Source organism: Balaenoptera borealis (assembly GCF_965194805.1).
Source record: "Balaenoptera borealis genome assembly, chromosome: 11".
NCBI classification, from domain to species: Eukaryota; Metazoa; Chordata; class Mammalia; order Artiodactyla; family Balaenopteridae; genus Balaenoptera; species Balaenoptera borealis.
Window position 1 is genome coordinate 80,236,170 of NC_138868.1, and position 20,732 is coordinate 80,256,901.

The 20,732-nt window shown below is 38.5% G+C and overlaps 1 protein-coding gene across 1 annotated transcript; it reads right to left on the reverse strand.

Annotated features, from left to right (window-relative positions):
* Positions 1-1,621: 1,621 nt before the first annotated feature.
* On the reverse strand, positions 1,622-20,709 carry MMP27 (matrix metallopeptidase 27). Its single transcript, XM_082340066.1, has 9 exons — positions 20,170-20,709; positions 19,109-19,347; positions 17,636-18,006; positions 13,329-13,490; positions 13,033-13,153; positions 11,642-11,772; positions 10,656-10,815; positions 9,991-10,094; positions 1,622-9,052 (listed from the first exon to the last, which is right to left on the reverse strand). Exons 1-9 carry the CDS (start codon positions 20,305-20,307, stop codon positions 8,811-8,813), a joined length of 1,668 nt encoding a protein of 555 aa, XP_082196192.1. The 5' UTR covers positions 20,308-20,709; the 3' UTR covers positions 1,622-8,810.
* Positions 20,710-20,732: the final 23 nt, after the last annotated feature.

Genomic DNA, 20,732 nt, shown 5'->3' on the forward strand with positions numbered 1-20,732 from the left:
AGCACTGTAATTTATTAAAAAATGGACAAAAATCATTAATTTGTCAAATCTCAGGATTAAACCTAAAATTGGCCTTATTGTCAATTAAGCAATAAATACTGCATGAAACTATAAATAGTAGTCAGACAGAAACACTTCTCTGTTCTGGAAACTTATCACTGTAAAGAGGTCTTAAATTCATTGTTGACTGCCTTGTTTGTATTTTTTTGAGGTTCCTAGAGATCAAATTCTAAACCTAAGTGATTCAAAGTGGATTTTTATTTTCATGTGGAAACTTCAGATAGATAGTGGTATTGGGTAGTGAGTGAATAAAGACCCAAATTTTATGATATTATGACCAATTTAAGTATGTTGAAGATATTTCTTTTTTTTTTTAAACATCTTTATTGGAGTATAATTGCTTTACGATGGTGTGTTAGTTTCTGCTTTATAACAAAGTGAATCAGTTATACATATACATATGTTCCCATATCTCTTCCCTCTTGCGTCTCCCTCCCACACTCCCTATCCCACCCCTCTAGGTGGTCACAAAGCACCGAGCTGATCTCCCTGTGCTATGCGGCTGCTTCCCACTAGCTATCTATTTTACATTTGGTAGTGTATATATGTCCATGCCACTCTCTCACCCTGTCACATCTTACCCTTCCCCCTCCCCATATCCCCAAGTCCATTCTCTAGTAGGTCTGTGTCTTTATTCCCGTCTTGCCACTAGGTTCTTCATGACCTTTTTTTTTTCCTTAAATTCCATATATATGTGTTAGCATACGGTATTTGTTTTTCTCTTTCTGACTTACTTCACTCTGTATGACAGACTCTAACTCCATCCACCTCACTACAAATACCTCCATTTCGTTTCTTTTTATGGCTGAGTAATATTCCATTGTATATATGTGCCACATCTTATTTATCCATTCATCTGATGATGGACACTTAGGTTGCTTCCATGTCCTGGCTACTGTAAATAGAGCTGCAATGAACATTGTGGTACATGACTCTTTTTGAATTATGGTTTTCTCAGGGTATATGCCCAGTAGTGGGATTGCTGGGTCGTATGGTAGTTCTATTTGTAGTTTTTTAAGGAACCTCCATACTGTTCTCCATAGTGGCTGTATCAATTTACATTCCCACCAACAGTGCAAGAGGGTTCCCTTTCCTCCACACCCTCTCCAGCATTTATTGTTTCTAGATTTTTTGATGATGGCCATTCTGACCGGTGTGAGATGATATCTCATTGTAGTTTTGATTTGCATTTCTCTAATGATTAATGATGTTGAGCATTCTTTCATGTGTCTGTTGGCAATCTGTATATCTTCTTTGGAGAAATGTCTATTTAAGTCTTCTGCCCATTTTTGGATTGGGTTGTTTGTTTTTTTGTTATTGAGCTGCATGAGCTGCTTGTAAATCTTGGAGATTAATCCTTTGTCAGTTGCTTCATTTGCAAATATTTTCTCCCATTCTGAGGGTTGTCTTTTGGTCTTGTTTATGGTTTCCTTTGCTGTGCAAAAGCTTTTAAGTTTCATTAGGTCCCATTTGTTTATTTTTGTTTTTATTTCCATTTCTCTAGGAGGTGGGTCAAAAAGGATCTTGCTGTGATTTATGTCATAGAGTGTTCTGCCTATGTTTTCCTCTAAGAGTTTGATAGTGTCTGGCCTTACACTTAGGTCTTTAATCCATTTTGAGTTTATTTTTGTGTATGGTGTCAGGGAGTGTTCTAATTTCATACTTTTACATGTACCTGTCCAGTTTTCCCAGCACCACTTATTGAAGAGGCTGTCTTTTCTCCACTGTATATCCTTGCCTCCTTTATCAAAGATAAGGTGACCATATGTGTGTGGGTTTATCTCTGGGCTTTCTATCCTGTTCCATTGATCTATGTTTCTGTTTTTGTGCCAGTACCAAACTGTCTTGATTACTGTAGCTTTGTAATATAGTCTGAAGTCAGGGAGCCTGATTCCTCCAGCTCCATTTTTCGTTCTCAAGATTACTTTGGCTATTCAGGGTCTTTTGTGTTTCCATACAAATTGTGAAATTTTTTGTTCTACTTCTGTGAAAAATGCCAGTGGTAGTTTGATAGGGATTGCATTGAATCTGTAGATTGCTTTGGGTAGTAGAGTCATTTTCACAATGTTGATTCTTCCAATCCAAGAACATGGTATATCTCTCCATCTATTTGTATCATCTTTGATTTCTTTCATCAGTGTCTTATAATTTTCTGCATACAGGTCTTTTGTCTCCTTAGGTAGGTTTATTCCTAGATATTTTATTCTTTTTGTTGCAATGGTAAACGGGAGTGTTTTCTTAATTTCACTTTCAGATTTTTCATCATTAGTGTATAGGAATGCAAGGGTTTTCTGTGCATTAATTTTGTATCCTGCTACTTTACCAAATTCATTGATTAGCTCGAGGAGTTTTCTGGTAGCATCTTTAGGATTCTCTATGTATAGTATCATGTCATCTGCAAAGAGTGACAGCTTTACTTCTTCTTTTCCGATTTGGATTCCTTTTATTTCTTTTTCTTCTCTGATTGCTGTGGCTAACACTTCCAAAACTATGTTGAATAAGAGTGGTGAGAGTGGGCAACCTTGTCTTGTTCCTGATCTTAGTGGAAATGGTTTCAGTTTTTCACCATTGAGGACAATGTTGGCTGTGGGTTTGTCACATATAGCCTTTATTATGTTGAGGAAAGTTCCCTCTATGCCTACTTTCTGCAGGGCTTTTATCATAAATGAGTGTTGAATTTTGTCAAAAGCTTTCTCTGCATCTATTGAGATGATCATATGGTTTTTCTCCTTCAATTTGTTAATATGATGTATCACGTTGATTGATTTGCGTATATTGAAGAATCCTTGCATTCCTGGGCTAAACCCCACTTGATCATGGTGTATGCTCCTTTTAATGTGCTGTTGGATTCTGTTTGCTAGTATTGTGTTGATGATTTTTGCATCTATGTTCATCAGTGATATTGGCCTGTAGTTTTCTTTCCTTGTGACATCTTTGTCTAGTTTTGGTATCAGGGTGATGGTGGCCTCATAGAATGAGTTTGGGAGTGTTGCTCCCTCTGCTACATTTTAGAAGAGTTTGAGAAGGATAGGTGTTAGCTCTTCTCTAAATGTTTGATAGAATTCGCCTGTGAAGCCATCTGGTCCTGGGCTTTTGTTTGTTGGAAGGTTTTTAATCACAGTCTCAATTTCAGTGTTTGTGATTTGTCTGTTTATATTTTCTATTTCTTCCTGGTTCAGTCTCAGAAGGTTGTGCTTTTCTAAGAATTTGTCCATTTCTTCCAGATTGTCCATTTTATTGGCATAGAGTTACTTGTAGTAATCTCTCATGATCCTTTGTATTTCTGCAGTGTCAGTTGTTACTTCTCCTTTCACATTTTAATTCTGTTGATTTGAGTCTTCTCCCTTTTTTTCTTGATGAGTCTGGCTAATGGTTTATCAATTTTGTTTATTCTCTCAAAGAACCAACTTTTAATTTTATTGATCTTTGCTATCATTTCCTTCATTTCTTTTTCATTTATTTCTGATCTGATATTTATGATTTCTTTCCTTCTGCTAACTTTGGGGTATTTTTGTTCTTCTTTCTCTAATTGCTTTAGTTGTCAGGTTAGGTTGTTTATTTGAGGTATTTCTTGTATCTTAAGGTAGGATTGTATTGCTATAAACTTCCCTCTTAGAACAGATTTTGCTGCATCCCATAGGTTTTAGGTTGTCGTGTTTTCATTGTCATTTGTTTCTAGGTATTTTTTGATTTCATCTTTGATTTCTTCAGTGATCTCTTGGTTATTAAGTAGTGTGTTGTTTAGCCTCCATGTGTTTGTATTTTTTACAGATCTTTTCCTGTAATTGATATCTAGTCTCATAACATTGTGGTCGGAAAGATACTTGATACGATTTCAATTTTCTTAAATTTACCAAGGCTTGATTTGTGACCCAAGATATGATCTATCCTGGAGAATGTTCCATGAGCATTTGAGAAGAAAGTGTATTCTGCTGTTTTTGGATGGAATGTCCTATAATTATCAATTAAGTCCATCTTGTTTAATGTATCATTTAAAGCTTGTGTTTCCTTATTTATTTTCATTTTGGATGATGTGTTCATTGGTGAAAATGGGGTGTTGAAGTCCCCTACTATGATTGTGTTACTGTCCATTTCCCCTTTGAAGGCTGTTAGCATTGGCCTTATGTATTGAGGTGCTCCTATACTGGATGCATAAATATTTACAATTGTTATATCTTCTGCTTGGATTGATCCCTTGATCATTATGTAGTGTTCTTCTTTTTCTCTTGTAATAGACTTTGTTTTAAAGTCTATATTGTCTGATGTGAGAATTGCTGCTCCAGCTTTCTTTTGATTTCCATTTGCATGGAATATCTTTTTTCCATCCCCTCACTTTCAGTCTGTATGTGTCCCTGGGTCTGAAGTGTGTCTTTTGTAGATAGCATATATACAGGTCTTGTTTTGTGTCCATTCAGCCACTCTATGTCTTTTGGTTGGAGCAATTAATCCATTTACATTTAAGGTAATTGTCGATATGTATGTTCCTATTACCATTTTCTTAATTGTTTTGGGTTTGTTATTGTAGATCTTTTCCTTCTCTTGTGTTTCCTGCCTAAGGAAGTTCCTTTAGCATTTGTTGTAAAACTCGTTTGGTGGTGCTGAATTCTCTTAGCTTTTGCTTGTCTGTAAAGGTTTTAATTTCTCCATCAAATCTGAATGAGATCCTTGCTGGGTAGCGTAATCTTGGTTGTAGGTTTTTCCCTTTCATCACTTTAAATATGTCCTGCCAGTCCCTTCTGGCTTGCAGAGTTTCTGCTGAAAGATCAGCTGTTAACCTTATGGGGATTCCCTTGTATGTTATTTTCTGTTTTTCCCTTGCTGCTTTTAATATTTTTTCTTTGTATTTTATTTCTGATAGTTTGATTAATATGTGTTCTGGCGTGTTTCTCCTTGATTTATCCTATATGGGACTCTCTGCACTTTTTGGACTTGATTGACTATTTCCTTTCCCGTATTAAGGAAGTTTTTAACTATAATCCCTTAAAATATTTTCTCAGTCTCTTTCTTTTTCTCTTCTTCTTCTGGGACCCCTATAATTCGAATGTTGGTGCGTTTAGTGTTGTCCCAGAGGTCTCTGAGACTGTCCTCAATTCTTTTCATTCTTTTTCTTTGTTCTGCCTTGCAGTAGTTATTTCCACTATTTTATCTTCCAGGTCACTTATCCATTCTTCTATCTCAGTTATTCTGCTACTGGTTCCTTCTAGAGAATTTTTAATCTCATTTATTGTGTTGTTCATCATTTTTTGTTTGCTCTTTAGCTCTTCTAGTTCCTTGTTAAACGTTTCTTGTATTTTCTCCATTCTATTTCCAAGATTTTTTATAATCTTTACCATTATTACTCTGAATTCTTTTCCAGGTAGACAGCCTATTTCCTGTTCATTCGTTTGGTCTGGTGGGTTTTTACCTTGCTCCTTCATCTGCTGTGTGTTTCTCTGCATTCTCATTTTGCTTAACTTACTGTGTTTGGGGTCTCCTTTTTGCAGGCTGCAGGTTCGTAGTTTCTGCTGTTTTTGGTGTCTGTCCCCAGTGACTAAGGTTGTTTCAGTGTGTTGTGTAGGCTTCCTGGTGGAGGGGAATAGTGCCTGTGTTCTGGTGGTTGAGGCTGGATCTTGTCTTTCTGGTGGGCAGGTCTGCATCTGGTGGTGTGTTTTGGGGTGTCTGTTACCTTATTTTAGGCAGCCTTTCTGCTAGTGGATGGGGTTGTGTTCCTCTCTTGCTAGTTGTTTGGCATAGGGTGTCCAGCACTGTAGCTTGCTGGTCGTTGAGCGGAGCTGGGTCTTAATGTTGAGATGGAGATCTCTGGGAGATTTTTGACATTTGATATTACATGGAGCTGGGAGGTCTCTTGTGCAGCAATGTCCTGAACTTGGCTCTCCCACCTCAGAGGCTCAGGCCTGACACCTGGCTGAAGCACCACCATCCTGTCTTCCACATGGCTCAGAATAAAAGGGAGAAAGAAAGAAAAAGAAAGAAAGAAAGAATAAAATAAAGTTATTAAAATAAAAAAATAAAATATAATTGTTAAAAATAAAAAATTTTTAAAAATAATAAAAAAAAGAAAGAAAGAGAGAAGGAAGGAAGAGAGCAACCAAAACAAATCCACCAATGATAACAAGTGCTAAAAACTATACTAAAACAAACGAGCAAATAAACAAACATAAACAACAACAATAACAAAAACCAATACAAAACAAAAAAACGGACAGACAGAACCCTAGGACAAATGGTAAAAGTTAAGCTATACAGACAAAATCACACACAGGAGCATACACATACACACTCAGTGATAGAGAAAAAGGAAAACATACATATATATCGTTGCTCCCAAAGTCCACTGCCTCAATTTGGGATGATTCATGGTCTATTCAGGTATTCCACAGATGCAGGTACATCAAGTTGTTTGTGGAGATTTAATCCACTGCTCCTGAGGCTGCTGGGAGAAATTTCCCTTTCCCTTCTTTGTTCGCACAGCTCCTGGTGTTCAGCTTTGGATTTGGCCTTGCCTCTGCATGTAGGTCGCCTGAATGCATCTGTTCCTGCTCAGACCGGATGGGGTTAAAGGAGCAGCTGATTCGGGGGCTCTGGCTCACTCAGGCTCAGGGGGAAGGAGGGGTACAGAATGCGGGGTGAGCCTGCGGCAGCAGAGGCGGGTGTGAAGTTGCAACAGCCTGAGGTGTGCTGTGTGTTCTTCCGGGGAAGTTGTACCTGGATTATGGGACCCTGGCCATGGTGGGCAGCCTAGGCTCCCAGGAGGGGACGTGTGGATAGTGACCTGTACTTGCACACATGCTTCTTGGTGGTGCAGCAGCAGCCTTAGCGTCTCATGCCCATCTCTGGGGTCCGCGCTGATAGCCGCGGCTCGCGCCCGTCTCTGGAGCTCGTTTAGGCAGCACTCTTAATCCCCTCTCCTCAAGCACCATGAAACAAAGAGGGAAGAAAAAGTCTCTTGCCTCTCAGGCAGTTCCAGACTTTTTCCCGGACTCCCTCCTGGCTAGTTGTGGCTCACTAGCCCCTTTCAAGCTGTGTTTACGCAGCCTACCCCAGTCCTCTCCCTGGGATCTGACCTCCAAAGCTGGAGCCTCAGCTTCCAGCCCCCACCTGCCATGGCGGGTGAGCAGAGAAGCCTCTCGGGCTGGTGAGTGCCGGTCGGCACCGATCCTCTGTGCGGGAATCTCTCTGCTTTGCCCTCCACACCCCTGTTGCTGTGCTCTCCTCTGTGGCTCTGAAGCTTCCCCACCACCACCCCCGTCTCCACCCGCGAAAGGGCTTCCTAGTGTGTGGAAACCTTTCCTCCTTCACAGCTCCCTCCTACTGGTGCCGGTCCCATCCCTATTCTTTTGTCCCTGTTTTTCCTTTTTTCTTTTGCCCTACCCAGGTACGTGGGAAGTTTCTTGCCTTTTGGGAGGTCTGAGTTCTTCTGCCAGCATTCAGTAGGTGTTCTGTAGGAGTTGTTCCACATGTAGATGTATTTCTGATGTATTTGTAGGGAGGAAGGTGATGTCCACTTCTTACTCTTCCTCCATCTTGAAGCTCCTCCTATATCCCTTTCTTTTAGGAATCTGGTAATACTTAACCCAAGGAAAAAAATGTGTGATTTGGAGGACTAGCTATAGGAATTCCTGAGATATTCTGTGCTTATTTTCTATCAGTTGACACCTACTCAATCCATCACCTAATCAGAATCAAGTTCAACTGACAACCTCCCATCTTTTGGGTCAGAAAATTTATGTAGAGCTTTGCTAAGCATTTAGCTTTGAGGGTGTAAAGGTAAAACTTAACCAACAGATACATGGTTGGGTTTCTAAACATACAACAGATACATATAAAGGGGACAGGAAATTTCTACCAATAGGTTTAAGCCCAGGTGACCCATATACACAGGAAACACAGAAATCTCTACATTTCTTGTATATGAGATCAGTGTGCACACAACTTGCTTTTAAACTTTCTAAGGAATGGTTCAATGTATTGGTCTATGCTTGGGGTAGGGTTGGGAGGGTTGGAAGGAACACTACTTTCCTACTCCTGCTAGTTTCTTAATTGTTGGGGAATCATCTTTAGTGTAACACTTCCTGCATCTCTCTAGGCTCTTACTCCTCTCTTTGGGAGGTAGAATAACTTATTTGAATGCTGAATTAGGGAGCAGAAACTAGGTACATGTAGCTCCATCTTTGTTTCTTTCTCTTTGGGCTCCACATAGTCTGTAGGCAGCTCACTTTTTCTTGGGGAGGCATAGTGCTTTCCAGTTCTTCCCATGACTTGTAAGTATGGCTCACTCTAGAATTTGATATTAGGAAGCTTGCTTGTCCATAGATACATTCTCCAATATAAACTTTTCAGTAATAAAGGTGGTATTTTACTCTCCCAACTGTATGTTATTTCTCAGTGGGTTCAGAACATGGGTAGGGATGAGAGATGCAGTTTATCAAGCTTCTCCAACTCCGAAGGTCCAGACAAAATAGAATGCTAAAGATTGGTTTAATAAGTGTCTTCAGTATTTTGTTATTATACGACACGGCTTACTTCTTCAAGTCTACAAAGCATAAAATATGTTTAAAGTCCAGTGAGAGTTTTGTTTATACATAACTTCCTGTAAAAAGAATCAGGAAGCTCAAAAAGCTGTTTGACTCTTAACTAGATAGATATTTAGAACTAGGACTGGCAACTTGACGTTAAAGAATAGTTCTATTCTCCTTTGAAGCAGAGTTCAGATTAAAAGACCCCTTGAGGTTTATTTTAGGTCTATGAATTTATTGATAACTGTAGTTTTTCAGCACATGAACAATACTGAAAATAAGCAAGTTTAAATTCTTATGATAAAACATCTCCACTCCCTCTGAATGTACTTCTTCCTCGCTGATAGTAAAATCAGATGATGAATTTAATGGTTCTCTACATTGAAACCAAGTATTGGTTTTCATTATTCGGGTAACGTTCTTTGCCTTAGGGTCATATTCAAATTGCTTTGATCTTCGGAAGAAATAGAAGAATCCTAGAGAGAGAGAATCATGATTAGTTATCTTGCACCACTATACAATGATTCCACACTTTTTAATTTTATGAATATAGAATAAAATAACTGAACATTATATGGAAAGAAAAGAAATGTGTAACTATATAGATATTTTACTCTGCTCAGTCACATGAGAAATATTATTTTCATTTCCCTGACAAAAAAGCCAAGGCATGAAACATGAGTTTCAAGGGCTTACTACCTTTCTAGTCAGACTGTGGTTTATGCCAGAGGTTTTCAAACTAGGTTTCAAAAAAATGTCTCAGCGAGGGGGAGAAAGAGGCACCTGTGAGTATGGCCTTGGTCCCTACATCTTCATTTTCTGGTTAATCTGTTTTAGTTTTTGAGGTTCCGTGTTAGATTTCACTAGAATAACAGATGGTGTTACTCAAAAACATGTTTAGACTCCTGCTTACTGCATGGTCTGGTTTGTTGTCTTTGAAGATATAGTAGCTGAACTGATGCATTAAATTGCTTGAGGTTCTTTTAAAACTATAGATTCCTGGATCTTACCCACAATCCTACTGCCTCAGAAACTCTAAGGAACTTGTAGTTTCATAACCCTAAGCTGTGTATATTAAACTATGTACATTAAGATTGAGAATCACTGTTCACTTCACGTGCTTAGTCATTTTTCACACTTAAATCTCTTCGGGGGTATCTTTATCAGGTATCTTGGATCAGTGATAGTTAATTTTGGTACTTTTTGCAGTTTTGAAATAGTATGACAGAGAATATAATTCAGAACTTACTATTCAGTTTTTGATAAGGCTCTCAGATTAAAGTTTATTATTATTTACATGTACTCTAGAGTAATAAAATGACGTTAAAATTGAAACATTTAAGTTTTCATGCTGTCCTATTTCACAGTCAGCAAAGTTTTCCAAGTATCCTTATAGTCAGGCACTGATGCTTACCTTTATGTTGGAAAGCAGCATCCACTTGGAGACCAATTACTGGAAAGTATTTTACCACCCTGTGTGGATACCCTTTGTCCATGGTTTGGGTAACTTCGTCATACCTGGAGACATGGATTTGAAAGGTTTTCAGGGGATCTTTGTTTTGGAGGGGGAGGGCTTAATTTTTTACTGCCTCCTTGGAGTTAAGCAAGGATGTAGAAATAAAAAGTAGTCCTACTGGAAGAAAACAAGTTGGATCAATAATACAATAAAAATGGCAAAGATTATGTTTGGTTAAATCACTTATAATGTCTTGAAAGCAAGGAATTATGAGGGGAAAAAGCCACATAATTTGCTGGATTGATGTTACTCTGTGGAACTGTTAAATCAAAATAAGAGATCATCCTGGAGTTTCAAAGATTCTGACTGGATATGTGTGTCATTGGCGGTTTGGTTGGCATCACCAGCTTTATGATTTTATCTTTATTTTTTTAACTTGGAGAAAGATCTTTGAACTGATTGAAACATTCTTTTGTTTGGCGAATGCCATCTATCTGAGATTGCCTTCAAGATAACACTTTAGGAAGACTGTAGGTTAGTTTTATTTTTTCCCATGTTAAAGTGAAGTTATCTGGATATTTTCCTCCAGAGTAAAACAAAGGGTCAATTGTCTGTAGACTTGCCTCCAGCACCAAATACCCACAAAGAAGTAGGTTTTTCTTGTGTTTCGATCACAGACAGCTGCATCAATTTTCTTCACACGTCTTGGAAAGCCAAGTATATGGATGGATTTGGGATAATCTGGCAAGACAGCATATCCTCTGATCATCCAGAAGTTTTCATCTAGGAAGAGAGAAAGTGATTATCTTCTGATTTATTTCCTAAAGGGAGAAATAGCTGTCTTAAGAAGTTTGAAAATAATTAGATGCTTAGTTCCTTTCAGCTTCAATGCTTAGAGATTTAGTAATCTTATGTCTCCATTTATTCTTACCGGTTTCTTTAGCTGCTTATATCATTAACATTACACAAATTATATATACCTATAGTTAGTAGTGTGCATACCCATGTCAATTGAATTCATTGTATTAATTCTTTCCAACTCTGATAAAATAGTCAAGTATATTTGGACATGTTCTCCTAAATTTCAGCACCCTAGTGTTCTCAAAGGCAAGTAATCTGGTGAAACCCATATAAAAAGTAGTGTTGCTAATTCGAATATTAGATACCAATTGAATCTGAATTTCAAATAAACAATGACTAACTTTTGGTATAAGTATATCCAAAATATTGCAAAGGACATACTTATACTAAAAAATTATTTTGTTGTTTGTCCGAAATTCAAAGCATCTTGTATTTTTACTTGCCACATCTAGCAACCCTAGTAAAAAGGGAACATAGAAGAGAGATGGGTTACCTTTATTTGGCAGAAAAAAAGACTTTTTAGTTTTTGTTATACAGTTGTCTTTTCTCCTGTGCTGTTGGGATAGTGTTTATCTTCACAACCACCGAGAATCCTTGGATAGTTATTCTTTATGATAGGAACCTAAGGTCAGGGCAGAAACCCTGTCTATTTGGCTCATGCATGAAGATTATATTCCTTGCACTAAAATACCCACTGAGCAGTTCAGGCATCCAGAGGGAGAAGAGGAATAATGATGGGCAAAATTACCTTTAAAAACCAGAATCTTGTCTTTGGGGTTCTCATATGCAGCTTGAATATCAGCTGGCAGAGATGGCCAGAATGAAGAGATTAATTCAAATTCAACATCAGTGATATCATAGTACATCCTCCATAGATGCCTGTGTTAGACAGAAAACCATACTTTATACACAGTGTATATATATCTATTTCAATGAAAACACTGCAAACTGACACTTTTCCCTTATCTAATTGGTTGATATTTTCCTCAAACAATTTATAGCATTAATACAAATTTCCTCAGCAAATTTAGGTGGTTATGAGTTCAGTTCTACCTTTTGGACTACCAAGGTCAGGACATGACTTTGTGCCCACTCTTTTGGGAACTTAGAGTAGCAAAATACCCATGGAAATCTCATAAATAGTTCTCAGTGTGCTCAATCACCTCATTTTTGCCAAAGCAGCAATTCCCAACATTCTAAGCCAATACCAAGCAATCTAAGAAGAATTTTTTGGTGCTGATATTTGCTAGAATAAAGAAATGTTATTATTGGCATGGCTAAATATTTCCTCAGATTTCCCTTCTGGCTGTAAAGTTCTGAGCCTATAAGGTGGGCTTGAAAAGTCCTTATAGTCCATTTTCCTTCCCATGCTGGCTACCCATCCCTGACAAGTGGTCTCTCAGCCTTGGCTATTAAGAGCATGGTAGTGACAGCATGTCATTACAGTGCTACATAGTTGGGGGTGGCAGGAGTCTGATTTCAGATATTCTTTCCTTTTGCCCCTATATCCTTGTCAGATGGTGTATGTCTTGATACTTTGTTCTGAAAATATGGTCATGGTATACATAACTGACACACCATGTTGCAAGTTAAGTGCAGTAAATTATACATAGTGAGAGAAGAGATTTCCTACCACAGCTAACACTTTGTTGATTCAGCTTCAAGGAATGGTCTGTCGATGTGTATTTAACAATTGGCTCTCCAGGTAGGAAAAAAACCTAATTTTTATCATTTGATGATTTCCAGTGTGTAAATACTCCAACCATGGCCAGTTTCAAGCTACCAAAGTGATATGAACTAGTTTACAAAATTCTTGAAAATTTAACAATTGGATCCTGAAATGGTATAAGCCACCTGCAACACACCATCAGGAGTGGTGTATTATTTTAGCTAAGAAGTCACTGAAAGTAGACTCTGTTTCAATGGCAATTTAAAAATTTGCTTAAAAACATTTAAAAATTAATTTATCAAACAAGTAAGAGATATGTGCACAGAATAAAACAATCAAAAAGTATGGGCAGTTATAAAACGAAAAGTAAAGGCACACATTCTCACTACCCCCACAGCTCTCTTATCCCCAAATCTCTTAAAAAGAAAAATCTTCATAGGAAGTTGAGGTGTTTAAGGGAATGGTTTTACCTGCCTTTAAAGAACATTACTTCTCTGCGGAAAGTGGTGATAGCATCAAAAGTCAAATCGGGGTCACAGGCATGGGGTACAGTGGGTCTCTTTGGCTTAGCAGGTGTCTTAGGTGGACTTCCTTTGATGAGAAAAGAAATACCTTAGTGAGTTAAGAAGGCATGTGGAAATACCTACAGAAGGATCTTACCCAAGAGAATATTTTCTTCATGATAATATTTCAAGAAGTGATTTTCTCAACTTCCTTCCTGGAAGTCTTTCAATTCAGTTCACATATATTCAGATTTGTTGCTCACCATAGATAGATTGTATTCCATTGATATCGTCCTGAGAAAGTGGGTATTTGCTAGGATCCAGGGAGACATAATTTGGGAACATCAAAGCTGTTTGATCATTGGTGTGAGAGAGCCCCAGTGAATGACCAAATTCATGAGCAGCCACAAGAAATAAGTTGAATCCTTAACAAAAACAGGGAAAACATGAGTACATTAGTCATTCAGAAGGAGAATGATTGCATCTGAGATTAGGAAGTAACTGAGGGGAATGAAGAAAAAGCTTGCCAAACAGCAGATAATTCTTATAACATATTCACCATCATTTATCTGGGAAATATTTCAAGACTGATAATTGGTATTAGTCACATCATGGAGAAATATAACCCAGAGTTAACAGATGGCAGGAAACAGGTTTCTCAGAAATGGATAGTATTAAAAAAAAAGAGAGAGAGAGAGAGAGAGAGAGAGAGAAGCCGCCAGTCTTTGGTTGTTTTTAGGCTGCTGAATGTGATCATGTTTCTCCTACCTATATTATTCAGAGGTTCTCCATTGGCTGTAGGATCAAGTTCAAATACCTAAACATGACCTTCCATGAACTAGTCCCTGCTTTTTTTCCCAGCCTCATATTTTATTTTCACATTCCGTGAGCTAGCCATATTGAATCATTTGCATTTCTCATCTATGCCATGTTCTTTCTAATCTCTTTGTCTCCATATCTCCATCCCTTCTGCCCAGCGTATTACTTTCTCACCCCCCTTTCTCCCCGCTATCCTATGTATTCCTCAGGAATCCCCCTAGAGCCATCTCCCACATGAGGCTTCTCTTATCCTCCAGCTCCTATCCAGGCTGACTTAATTGCACCTCTCTCAGCTTCTGTAGACTCAGTGCTTAGTTCTGTCTTTGCAGATAAGTACTGCATTGTCTATTTCTTTCACCAAGCTGTGTACCCTTTCAGTACAGGGAACATGTCTTAATCATCTTTTATTCCTGGTGACTGAGAAACTGCTTAGTGATGGTTGCTGGATATCCAGGTTTTTATGTGGATGATAGAATGGTTAGCTGTGCCTCCTATACAAGACCATAGTACTCTGTACTTTACCACACCAGAAGTCGTACCATGTATGGTTGGAGTTGTCTTTTTATTTCTCTGTCTCTCCCACAGTCTGTAAGTTTCTAAGTATATAAAAGACTGTCTTTGGACTTGCAACTAAGCCTATGGACACTAAGGAAAAGGCTGAGCCTTTTGTGATGGAGCTTTGTCCAGTGATGTTTGCACAAAACAAACATGTAATGGCAAAAAATTATCTCATGGACTTTCATGCTTTTCTGCTCTGGCTTTTGCTGCTGCCCCTTGTCTGGCTGGCAATATCATTGCATATGTTGTTGGACAGGGGTGGGACAAGTGACTCTTTAAAAAAATAATTCAAACTCAGATCATCTAAATGAAGTCCAAACATTTATCGTGGCTTTCAAGACCTTCTATATAGGATTCTAATCTGAATCGTACTCACCATTTTAGCCTTCTGTTCCACCACAATTCTAATACTTGGGTTGATTGGGTTATTCTGTCTAGAGCTGTTTACTCCACTTTGCCTTCAGAGTTCCTGCAGAGCCTTCAGGTCTCAGATTTGGCATCACTTCCTCCCTGACCTCTGTATATGGGCTGGAGTTTATCTTATGTGCTCCTATTACATTGCCATAGTTACTTTTATCCCACTGTTGATCATACTAATTTTAATTGCCATTTGATAAGAGTGTATCCTCTAGACTGTAAACCCCTGGAGGGCAGGATCTGTGTCTTGTACACTATTGTATATTCCATTTCTATCACAGAGCATGGGTCAGAGTAGATGTTGAGTAAAGGATTGTTGCGTGACTTCATTTATCAAATATTTGTAAGTATCTCTCATGTGCTGACAATATTATAGGCTGTATGATACTGTAGAAAAAAAAGACAACATTGCTGCCTTCTTGGAGATGTGACTAAATAGATAAATTGGTACATAATACATCAGTACCTTTGTGAATATTTTTTCCTTCTCCTAGAAATCACTCTATCTAATCATCATCATTATCATTAATACTAATAATCACCAACATAATCATCAGTGTCAAACACTTTCCGAATGTTTGCTAAAGGCAGGTGCTTTGCAAGGTGTTTTCACCTTTATTACAGATAACGTGTGTCATCTTCCTGCAAGTAAGGTCTGCCAAGCCACAGACCACTGCTCTTCTCCATCCCAACACTGCATCTGTAGCGGTCTCTGAGGTCTGTTTCAGTTGTTTAGTGCACATGTGTGCATAGAACATTTACATTCACATACAGGCTTGACACTGACCTCACTTTGGGAGATTCTCAGGAAAGCCCCTCTATGTGCTCAAATTCCTCTGACATCACCACGCAGTGACTGTCCTCCCCTTAGGACACAGTGGGATTAGCAGATGACGGTTGTCTATTGCTTTTAAGGAAGTTATACTAAGACTTTTGTGCCCTTTCCATAGAGACAGCTTACATATATGTAAAGAAGGTAATCATATATTATACATTATTGTCAAATTTTCTATTTAAAAAATCTGATTGGAGGTCACGTATGCTTGAGATTTTACGTTTTTATTAGAGAACAGGAAGGCATTTTCCCTTCTACGTCAGTGAGGTAAGAGTTATATGATTGGGCATCCCCCAGGGCCAAAAATTTCAAAGCTGAGGGAATGTAGTAAAGTAGTTAGAAGATAACCCATTTTAGTATTGTTGCCTGGCTATCCACCCAGAACTTGGTGGAGGGCTATATTTATCCTCTGCTTTGCTCAAGCAAGTTTTGCCAACTTGGGGCCCAGATCACTTTGGACTTTTTCATAATCGACCCCACACATCCCCTTTGGCAAGGGGCCTGTTGCAGTATGCTTAATAGTAATTTTACTACTAAGTATTGGAATTAATAGGGATGAAATGACAGTGAAACTTTCATATCTACCTCTAGATATGAAAATAAAGCCTGGCTGACAAAGTGGAGTCATTCTGACTTTGGTGAGCACTAACATATTTCCTATAACTGCCTGATTGGACATATCCACACTGCCTTTAGGCCAAATCCAGAGAAATATTGGGACATGTCTCAGCAGGAGATACAGATGTGGTCCATTCAACTACTCTGTTGTTTGGGTCATGGTGTCACCCTACCTCTTTCATTTTCTTGTCTTTGATGTAACTCACATGGCAGTGGCAGCAACCAATCCCAGACTTCCTCTGGTGCCTGAAGTTCAGCCAGCACTGAGTTCTTTACCCTCTTTGTTTCCTAGCTCTTGGAAGAACAATTACATCACATGATCAGACTTAGCAAGGAGTGGCCACGCATCATTTTGAGTCACTGGCTTTCAGTTTTGCAGAAACTGTAAAACTGACCCATAGACTGTCTAGAGTTACGTGGTCAGGACTGAATTGTGGCCTCGCGTACCATCTACCAGAGACACACAGCCTCCACTTTCCTGGGACCTGGGAAACCAGATGCCAGACCCAAGATGACTGTAGTCAATGATAGAAAAAAAAGAGTGGGAGAACCCTAGAGTCTACTCAACCTGCTCCTTCATTTGAGGCACATATTTTTACTATAGTAAATTTTGTTTTTTGTTTGAAAAGCAATAAAATATCTCTTATTTTAGTGCCAGGGAGGCCCATTAGGAGAAATAAAATCAACGCACTTAGTCTGAAGAAATAAGTCAAATATAAAGACCAGGGTCTAATACCTTGGCAGACAGGCAAGAGTTAGAAGAGGTTCATGCATATAAACAGACTTCCTATGGGTCATGAACCCACACAGCATCCTTCAATCACCAACTCAGAATCACCACCTCCCCAGGGTCTTCTTTCAATCCTCAAGCCAGAGATGACTTCTGCCATGGGTATAACAGGCAGCACAGGCTGCCTTGTATGGTGGTGAGTGGGTCTAGGCCTTATACATCACACAAGATCATGAACCTCTGAAGAGCTGGAACTTTTCTAGTACAACTTTGCGGTCTGTACAACACCTTGCACAGTTCCAGGCACATAGTGGCCCTTCAGGCATTGTGGGTATATGAATGAACATCTGAGTAAGGGAAGAATGTTCTGATCATAACAGGATTAACAACTTTATGAAGATGTTGTGTGGATAAAGCTCTAAACTGGACAAGCACAATTGTTTGAATAGACATTGGACACTTTCATCAATGTCATCTGGAATACGAAAAATCATAGGGAAATTGGGAAGTAAAAAGCAACTAGTTGCAAAGCTATTCCTTTTAGGAATTTGTATGAATAAAAAAATTTTGTTCATAAAGAAAATCGGGCTCACCTGCTCCATCCTTGGTCCAGTTTTCATCCTCATCAAAGTGAGTGTCTCCACCCAAACCCAGACCAGGAGGAAAGGCATGGCCAAGGACTCCCAAGGGGCCATCAAAATAACGAGGACACCAACCATGGACTGAGATACAATTCATGGGGGGAAAAAAGATCAGCCTCTTCAAAGCTCCTAGGATGAAAATAGCTGTATTGTTTTCTCTGCTGAAAACCTTACCTCGGGTCCTAAAGGCAATCATGATGTCTGCAATCCCTTTGGAAATCTTGGTGAATATTAGTGGAGTAACTTTGCTCCACACTTCTAAACCTTTTTGGATAGCCTCATCCACATCAGCTCGTGCCATATCTGGAGTGTAGTTTACGATTCTTAGAAATTAATAAAAATATATCAATCGGTGGTTATACATTCATGTAAACACATACTATGGAAAGAAAATAATTTCTATGTCATCAATTATATGCAGCAGTAACTTTTGGTATGGTGCTATTGCTACATTTGTACACTACTTTATTATTTAAATAAGGTACTTTTATGTACGCTATATAATTCAGTCTTTCATTTGTCCTATTCATCAGGTAATATTATCACACTTTAACAAATGAGGCTCAAAGAGGTTAAATGAATTCCCTAAGATCACACCTTAAGTGGGAGATCATTAATCTCATGTATGTGTTTGCTATGTATATGACTGTATTATAAATATCTTCTAAAAAGAACTGAGATTTATTTTCTCAAACGGCTTGTAGAAATCAGTCTTATGCATGTGTCATATATTAAGAGTCTCACTTGAGAGCCACAAAGAGTTTGTTACTCAGGAAAAGATCTTCCTTTTGTATATATTCCCTATCTTGATGAACCTATTTTTATCTCAATCCCTAAGGCTCAGCAAGATGAAGGAAGAACTATCAGAAAGACTCTTTAGGGGCCAGCCAGGAAAGATCTAGAGCAGTGGTCAAAGTCACTGACTCTATCTCAGGTCACAAGTGCACTTCATCTTCTTTCTGCCAATAAGCCAGCTCCCTTTCCTTGAGATTTCTGGGGTCCACCTTAGATTTGACAATCTGACTCACACACATCTCTGACATGAACTGGCTGTGCTCCAGGGTCTTCCCATTTTCCCTTGAGCACACTTCATTTGTACCTTTAAGCATCTGCAATCAGAAGGCAGTGATCCTGGTCCTGAGCTTTTATAGAGGTGGCAGAGGCTAGAGATTAGAGCATATCTGCCAGAGCCAGTCTGCTGTGAAGAGCTGTGTAAAACGGCCTATGGTAAATAAGCTTTTGTTTCTCTGTGTTTAAGGTGATAATAGCAGTGATGCCTATGTCACAAATTTCTTGGGAGGACAGAATAAATAAAATCTATCAAGTGCCGTGCACACAGGAAGTGCTCGGTAAAATAAACTATTATTATTTTTGTTCCTTGGAGATTATTTTCATGTTCCTTTAGATTAGGGGCAGAAGCATTACCTGTATGTGAGATTGTATTTCTTCCACCCAGGGAGAGTGTAGCCATACTGACCCACATCAGGCACCCCACACCTGGGTGTCTTCATGATCTCAAGAGTGTTTGAGTCCAGTTTTCCAGTCACTGTCAATCCGAAAAATGCTTGCATTTCACGAATTTTGCTGGCTATGAGACTTCTGTTCTTGCTTTGAACAAGATGACTCCCTTCTATTTCAAGAGAGTAGAACTGGTTGAGATATGCCTGACCAAAAAGACAAAAAAAGGCACAGACTACAGGAGAGCAGATCTCCATCTCAGGAGGAAACAAAAGTTTCTGAAATCCTTTTTGGCAGTAGGAGGGGAAAAAGGAAATAAGTAACAAGGGAAAGGAAGGAGTGAGAGAAGAAAGAAGAGAGGAAGAAAACAAAGAGGAAAGCGAAAAGTCACCCTGTGTTTTCAGTTTTCAAGAACTCATTGAGCTATGTGTGACCAGAACTGTCTAAACCCATACAGGCCATGAGACTCCAAACTTCCACAGAAGAGAACCAAGCTTCTTCTGTGTGTTAAATTATCTTGTGTCTTACATATTTTTGCTGTTACTTTCATTCTGGTGTTTCCTTGAAATGAATTATAGAGGAGATGTGATTATCCATTTTGCAAATGTAAATAATTTCACCAAATATGGCAAACTGGACTGATTTTTAGAGGGAATCTCCAAAACAATGTGTTTTTCATACATATAGGGATAAGTGACTCCAAAATGTAGTTGGGTTCTCCTGGTTGGTCTTCAAATGCTTTTATGGAGACCTCCATTCTTGCAGGGCTGACCCTTTCTACTCTCACTATCTCTTCACTTGTAACTATTGCTTAAAGTTGTAGCAAATCCTGCCTGTCCTCCACCCCACCCCCACTCTCCACCCCTCAAATTTCCTTGATGTCCTTAGAGCCAAGGAAAGGAAAAGCAGCTCCTCACAAGAAAGTTCAGGACTCTTTGGTAGGAACTAGCTGTCTTTTTAAGTCCCAATACAATCAAGAAAGTAAAATTTTTATTGATAGTCATTAATAACATTTATTGAGACAGTACCTGAGTCAGTTGCATATTTTCTTCATTTTCCATCTTTCGGCCTGTGGGAAACGCAGAAGAAAATGTTACAAAGACCAAAAATAGAAGAAGGCTCTTCATTCCTCTCTCTCTGCAGTTGAAGCCTCGTCCTGTTTGCATAGAATTTAGAAAATAATAGTGAGACGTGGCATGAATTGACTTGTATCATCCTTTGATTAAAAACAGAAAAGAACATTTGCCATGGGGTGTGTCATGATATGCTTTTTTTTTTCTTAGGTTGACTTGATTTTGCAATCATGATCTACAATTGTTTGGTAAACACAGTTATTGTTCATTATTGAATTCAAAATAATATAAAGTCAGCCTCCAAGTTACTTTTGTCCTTGCAAAGTTGAAGATTTTCCTATCCATAAATTCTTGAGAGTTTATGAAATAATTTTCCTTTGAATGAAAGCCCAAAATATTTGTATAAAAAGATAATTTTCTTAGTAAAAAATTTTTATCTTTTTTGAAATCACCTGTTATGTTTGCAAAATTGTAATTTTTTGCTTCTTCTGAGGAATACAATTTCACCTGTTGTCTTG

Bases quoted from the DNA above. Each gene is read 5' to 3' on its own strand.
- MMP27 (XM_082340066.1), bottom strand. From the start codon at position 20,307: ATGCAAACAGGACGAGGCTTCAACTGCAGAGAGAGAGGAATGAAGAGC. The intron at 10,816-11,641 runs GTAATTTTGCCC...CTCTCTTCCTAG, and splicing joins CAAGATTCTGGTTTTTAAAG to ATGAAAACTTCTGGATGATC. The intron at 9,053-9,990 runs GTAAGCATCAGT...CTCTCTCTCTAG, and splicing joins TGCTGCTTTCCAACATAAAG to GATTCTTCTATTTCTTCCGA.